At 34.4% G+C, this 7,037-nt stretch overlaps 1 protein-coding gene and 1 long non-coding RNA gene across 2 annotated transcripts; both read left to right on the forward strand.

The window, feature by feature from the left end:
* Positions 1 to 1,039: 1,039 nt before the first annotated feature.
* On the forward strand, positions 1,040 to 2,336 carry LOC142609923 (uncharacterized). The gene is made up of 2 exons (XR_012839722.1): positions 1,040 to 1,529; positions 1,876 to 2,336. It is a non-coding gene; the product is annotated as an uncharacterized LOC142609923 (long non-coding RNA).
* A 1,523-nt stretch (positions 2,337 to 3,859) lies between these two features.
* On the forward strand, positions 3,860 to 6,034 carry LOC142611437 (cytochrome P450 81Q32-like). Its single transcript, XM_075783553.1, has 2 exons — positions 3,860 to 4,820; positions 5,150 to 6,034. The coding sequence occupies exons 1-2, from the start codon at positions 3,927 to 3,929 to the stop codon at positions 5,774 to 5,776; spliced, it is 1,521 nt and encodes a 506-aa protein (XP_075639668.1). The 5' UTR covers positions 3,860 to 3,926; the 3' UTR covers positions 5,777 to 6,034.
* The last annotated feature ends 1,003 nt before the right edge of the window (positions 6,035 to 7,037 follow it).

Consider the following 7,037-nt stretch of genomic DNA (forward strand, 5'->3'; position numbering starts at 1 on the left):
TTTGATTGTTTCGGGTTGTACAGGTATAACTTGCGGGCTGTTGTGATTTTAATGGTAAAGGTGAGTCTTCCGCTGTACGGTTTTTTAAAGTTAAAAATTGTATTAGGCTCCGTTGTAAAATATTTTTCAGGTGTAAAATATTTTTAAATGAAAATATTTTTGATAAAGGAAAATATTTTTAAGTGTTTAGTGGTATTTTAAAAAATACTTTGAAAAATATTTTCAGGTGTTTAGTTATGTTCTTGAAAATATTATAGATAATACGTTTTTTACTTGTTGCTCATATTTTCTCAGCTTCTAAACAAATATATAAAACGCAAAAGAAATAAAACCCAAAAAAAATTATCATCAAATCTGGGAGAGAAGAAGGAAGAGAGAGAAGCTTCGATCACATGATTGACGGTGAAGGCGAGACACGCAGCGAAGGCTAGATCGCAATCGAGAGGCACAGCCCGGACGATGAGATTGCGTGGCATTAGAGTCGATCTTGGTTCGGTTTTTTTTTTTTTTTTTTTTTCTTTCTCCGGAAATAGTTTGAAAGTAATGGTTTGGAGATGGTTTTTGGACTGTGGGAGATGGGTTTTGGATCGTGAGAAATGGTTTGGAGATGGGTTTTAGACCGTGGGGCGGCACAATCTGGGTTGGCCGAAGCTTGGCTGGGCTGGCCAGAGCTTGGCTGAAGTGAGCTTGGAGATGAGTTTTGGACTGTGTGAGGAGTGTGCTCGAGCTCTCTCTCTTCAGGTGTGGTTTTCGGAAATTGTTTGAAGGTAAAATAAAACTGTAAATAATTTTCCGTTGGAAGGGGTGGTATTTTATGGTCAAAGGAAATCATTTCAAGTTGACCATATTTTACATGTGCATCCAAACACACGTGATGGTGTAAAATAATTTTCGAAAGTTGTTTACTCCCAAAATCCAAAACAAACACAGCTTAAGTAAAAAATTAAAAACAAAAATAAAAACAAAAAATTACATTAATTGAAATCAAGACGTGTCTTGAACAAAAATAATAAAAATACAAAATTAAAATCTAAAAATCACAAACCAAAAAAATAAGAACAAAAAATTAAACTATAGATCCACATAATAACACATGCCCAAATTTTCTAGCATTTTCTAAGCCTTTCTTGTGACCAAACACAAACACAAATCGATTCCAAGCAAGAACAAAAACACAAACACAAACACAACCCAGCTACAGATCTTCCTGCCAACCCAACACAAAAGCAACAAACCCAGTTAGAAGCAAACAATTAACAAGACTTTCATCTAAGTGTTCTTCTCGCCTTCTTCTTCCTTCTTCTTCTGATATTCGCTCTCAATTCGCTCTTTCTTTTTATCTTTTTCTTAATTTCTCTGTGGAAATTTTTATGGTTGTTGTTTATTGCGATTTCTGAGATTCCGATCCACCATTGCCGGAAACCATGGGTTCTCCGGTGAGTCCCTCGTGACTCCACTCTCTCCATGCATGATCCGAGTCACCGTCGTTGCCTCCAGATTTATCTCCTCTACCATGGCTTTCTCGGAAGGTACTTTTCATTTCCAATCTCTAGGTCTTTTTAAACTCTTGCTCTCCGTTTGGTTACCGAGAAAATATTACAGCAAAGCAAGTGAAAAAGCAGAACCGAGTTTTTTTGAAAAGATTTTATGTGGTTTTGGATCGGAATAACTCGCGCCTCAGCTGTGTTAAGCAGAATCTGAGATTAGGAGCTGTATTTTCTTTGCTTTTTTTTTCCTTACACTTTCTCGGTAGCCAAACAGATGAAATAGCATAATTGTAACAGGTAGTGTATGAGTATTGAAGTTGAAGCATGTGTAGAGATTGATGCGTACTGATTAAAGTTTCTCTCTACATTTTTTTCTTGTTTCCTAAAGGATTTGGCGTCTTCAAGATCATTTTGGTGAGGATTCTGAATAAGGAAATTTACTTCTAGTTCATTCGGATCAGAAGCGTCTCTCTCTGTTGCGGTGGATTCTATAAAAAAAAAAAAAAACTGGATTTGTGTTTATTGCTTTTGTATTTGGTTGACAAGGAAGATCTGTTGCTGTTGCTGGGTTTGTGGTTGTGTTTGTATTTTTGTGTTTGGTTGACAAGTAAGGGCAAGAAAATCCTAGAAAATCTGGGCATGCGTTTTTATGTGGATCTATAGTTTAATTTTTTGTTCTTATTTTCTGGGTATGTGATTTTTGGATTTTAATTTTGAATTCTTAGATTTGAATTTGTGTTTTTATTGTTCTTGTTCAAGACATATTTCAATCTCATTTAATGTAATTTTTTGTTTTGTTTTGTTTTTAATTTTTTTATTTAGTTAAAATTAATTGATGCTGACGTGACATTTTTTAATGTCAAAATAAAATTTGTATTATTATTTTAATAATTTCATCTGTCACGTAGGTGAGAGCCATTAGGGCACTGACAGAAATGATTAAAATAGAAGGTGTTTTTCAAAACATAGATTAAAAGTGGTGAAAATAAAAGATAGAGACCAAAGTGAGAATCGTGTGAAAATATAGGGATGAAAATATAATTTTAACCTAATATATTTGATGGATGTTACGCATCAATAACAAGATAAATACATTTTTTTAATGGATTTTTTTTAAAAGTTTTATATTTGAAATTCAATGTATAAATTTATTAAACTTATATAATAAAATTTATATTAACCATAAGCTTCACTTTTACGTATAAAATATCAACCTTTGTAATGTCTTTGTAAAACAACTTATGCATAGTAAATGTAGTAAAAGACACATACCTCTAAAAAGTAGAGAAAATACACCATATATTGGGTGTATTTTTTCTCCATCTCACACGTGTTAGTAAGGATACATGTGTGAGATCCTAGAGAATTTAGAGACTAAAAAGTTTGACACGTTGCCTTCCCAACTGCCACCTAAGCTTCACTTTTACACATAAAATATCAACCTTTATAATGTCTTTGTAAAATAACTTATGCATAGTAAATGTATAGTTCAAAAGACACATACCTCTAAAAAGTGGAGAAAATACACCATATATTGAGTGTATTTTTTCTCCATCTCACACGTGTTAGTAAGGATACATGTGTGAGATTCTAGAGAATTTGGAGACTAAAAAGTTTGACACGTTATCTTCCCAATTGCCACCTAAGCTTCACTTTTACACATAAAATATCAACCTTTGTAATGTCTTTGTAGAATAACTTATGCATAGTAAATGTATAGTTCAAAAGACACATACCTCTAAAAAGTGGAGAAAATACACCATATATTGGGTGTATTTTTTCTCCATGTCACACGTGTTAGTAAGGATACATGTATGAGATCCTAGAGAATTTAGAGACTAAAAAGTTTGACACGTTACCTTCCCAACTGCCACCTAAGGAACTTGGCGAGAAAATAAGTACGCAATTAAATCGTCTCTTTTTTAATTCTGGACTTTTTTTTTTCTTTTTTTTTTTCCAAACCTGCCATGGTGGTCCTGTCCTTTTCTCATCCACTATTATTATTATTATTATTATTATTATTATTATTATTCTAACCTGCCATGGTGGTCCTGTCCTTTTCTCATCCACTAATATTGCCTCTTATCCACAATAACAAATGCAAAGCCAAATGCGATTACGCACTCAGTGACATAAATCAAAAGAGAGAAACAAATATACGCAGTCAGTGACGTGAGACACTAGATAGGCATCATTATTATGTCCCTTTTATTCCAAAAAGGCACCTCATCATTGAAAACATGATCTTCAATGTGGTGTAAACAAAATTGATTTATGCTCATTTGAATAGTGTCGTGTGTCAACATGTGATTTACCTTTAAAACATATGATATTCTAACACTAACTAGCTAGTCCCTATAAATATATAGTGATCACATGCATCTTCAATCACAGAGCATCAGAAATCATTTCAGTATCAAAATATCATAAAAAATAAACATGGAAGCCATCTTACAATATTTGTTTCTCACCCTACCCATCTTTCTTGTTGCTTTCAAGCTCATCCTCAAAACAAGAACTACTCAACCAAAACACCTCCCACCTAGCCCACCATCTCTTCCAATTATAGGCCATCTCCATATCATTAAAAAACCACTCCACCGTACTTTCCATGCACTCTCGCAAAAATATGGTCATATATTCTCACTCAAATTTGGTTCACAACTTGTGGTTATTGTGTCATCCCCGTCAGCAGTTGAAGAATGCTTCACAAAGAATGACATAGTATTAGCCAACCGTCCTCCCACCCTATTAGGCAAGCACCTTGCCTATAACAACACCACCTTAGCACAATCCCCATATGGCGATCACTGGCGCAACCTCCGCCGCATTAGTACCCTCGAAATCTTCTCAAACAATCGCCTCAACAAGTTCTTAGGCATCCGAAGGGACGAGATCAATCACTTGCTACAAAACCTATCCCACAACTCTAGCCACGGTTTCGCCAAGGTAGAGCTACAATCAATGCTCTTGGAGATGACATTTAACAACATAATGAGAATGGTGGCAGGGAAACGATTCTACAAGTACGGTGAAGACGTGAAGGACGAGGAAGAAGCGAGACAGTTTAGGCGGATAATTAAAGAGTTAATAGGGTTCGGAGGGGCATCAAATCCAGCAGAGTTTGTTCCCATCTTGCGGTGGATGGATTATGGTGGTTTGGAGAAGAAGTTGAAGAGTCTCTCCAAGAGGATGGATGAGTTCCTGCAAGCACTCATTGATGAGCAAAGGCGTAAGGAGGAAGAGGGTAACACTATGATTGACCATATGCTTTCTTTGCAAAAATCACAGCCAGAGTACTACACGGACCAGATCATCAAGGGGCTTATATTGGTAAGTGCACTCAATAATGCTTCATCTCTTACTGAGAAAACTAGGAAATCGTAGTTTTTTTTTTTTAAATATTTTTTTTTATTCTTACATCTTGAAAAGTAGTCATGCAATTATTTGTTTTATTTTTCTTTAATAGGTTCATCGGAATTGCTATCTAGTGCAAAAAAGTGATATTCTTAGTCTCGGAAAAAAAAATCCACAGTAACATTAGACTAACTAGTTACATATGATCATCATCATCATCGTTGAATGTCACAGAACATATAAAAAATCTGTTTTTATTAAATATATTGTTGTTCTATTCTAAATAACTCGTGTATAATGCACAGGTATTGTTACTTGCTGGGACTGATACATCAGCAGTCACATTAGAGTGGGCAATGACTAATTTACTAAATCATCCTCATATATTGAAGAAAGCTAGAGATGAGATAGATAGTCAAATTGGAGAAGAGAAATTGATTGAGGAATCAGATGTTTCCAAATTACACTACCTTCAGAGTATTATCTCAGAAACCCTTCGATTGTATCCAGCAACACCATTGTTAGTACCCCATATGTCCTCCGCTGATTGCACCATTGGAGGATATGATGTACCGAGTGGCACAATGTTATTGGTCAATGCATGGGCCATACATAGAGATCCTACGGTGTGGGATGATGCAACTAGTTTTAAGCCCGAGAGGTTTGAAAATAGTGAGAGTGAAGGACATAAACTAATGCCATTTGGGATTGGGAGGAGGACTTGTCCTGGGGCAGGCCTTGCCCAACGTACAGTGAGCTTGACTTTGGGTTCGTTGATTCAAAGTTTTGAGTGGGAAAGGATTACCACAAAAGAAATTGATATAAATGAAGGTAGTGGGCTCACTATGCCTAAAGCCATGCCATTGGAGGCCATGTGTAAAGCACGCCCAATCATGCATAAGCTTCTTTCTAAGTCAACAGATGATATTTGAGCAATCTCCTTGAGTTACATTTGAGAAACTTGCTTAGTTATTTGTTGATAATTTTAATCATTTAATAAAATAAAATAAACCATTACATATTCAATTTGAAAATTGAATAATTGTATCTATATAAAGTTGTATCTTGTTTTGGTTTTTTTTTTTTTTTTGGCTATGGCGTTGTTGTTTGTGGCCTGTACTGAATAGTGATTTGTATTTTTGTTTAAGGAATAAGATAGGATTTGGATAATTTTACTTTTCCCTTTGAAATTCTTATGTTAAATTAGGACATTTTGTTATAGGATATAAATAAATCAAGTTGTCTAAAATTTGAAAGTTAACTGCAAAAACACTTGTGTATTTACTAAGTTGGTGAGATGAATGTCTAGAAATTTGAGTCATATTTTCAGATTATATATATATATATATATAGGGTTGGGTTCAAGTTACACCTGGTGTAATTCTAAATAATGTTACACTACTTAATATTTTTTAATTGGATGCAAAGTTTGACAAATCTACCCTTAGATTACATTATTTTCGTATATTCTCCATGCTTGCAAAATTTCAAGGTGATCAAAGATTAATAGCCATGTCATCAATAAATTTTTTAAACTCAAATTTTTGTAGTTTGAAATTATGCATAAAAGATGAGTTTATGGATCGAATGGTAAATTATATTCAATTGGCATGGAAATTGTCATGCATATTAAGAACATATAGAACATGTAATTCAACGGTTGGATTTTCAAAATATGAATTTTATAACAAGTTGTTGGGTGGTGTAACATTGCTTAGAGTTACACCAGATGTAACTTGAACCCAGCTCCTATATATATATATATAAAAGATGTGATATGTATCTTGAATTGACTTTACTTGAATATTTAATTCAGTTGCATCTTTCCTTATTTACAATAATATTATCAAAAGCAAATAACTGAGAAAGATTTTTTTTAAAGGCAAAGACAATGGTGAAGAAGAAGAAAACTACTGGTCAAGCTTATTCCAGTGAACTTTTATGTGTGGGTCTGTCTTCTCTACTGTTCCTGTTTTTTTTGGCTAAGCTCGCTCTCTCTCTCTCACTCGCTTTCTCTCATGGAGAGATTGTGTGACTACTAAGTGTAAAAAAAAGGAGAAAAAGAATGTTTTTGTACAAAGCCTTGCTCCGTATATACAAGAGTGTAACCCATACACATGAAATGAGGTGTACCAAGTCCAACGGCGAAAATAATCACAAATCAATAAGTGGGTTATTTGGTCTACGCTCCTT

This window comes from Castanea sativa, chromosome 9 (assembly GCF_040712315.1).
Source record: "Castanea sativa cultivar Marrone di Chiusa Pesio chromosome 9, ASM4071231v1".
Lineage (NCBI taxonomy): Eukaryota > Viridiplantae > Streptophyta > Magnoliopsida > Fagales > Fagaceae > Castanea > Castanea sativa.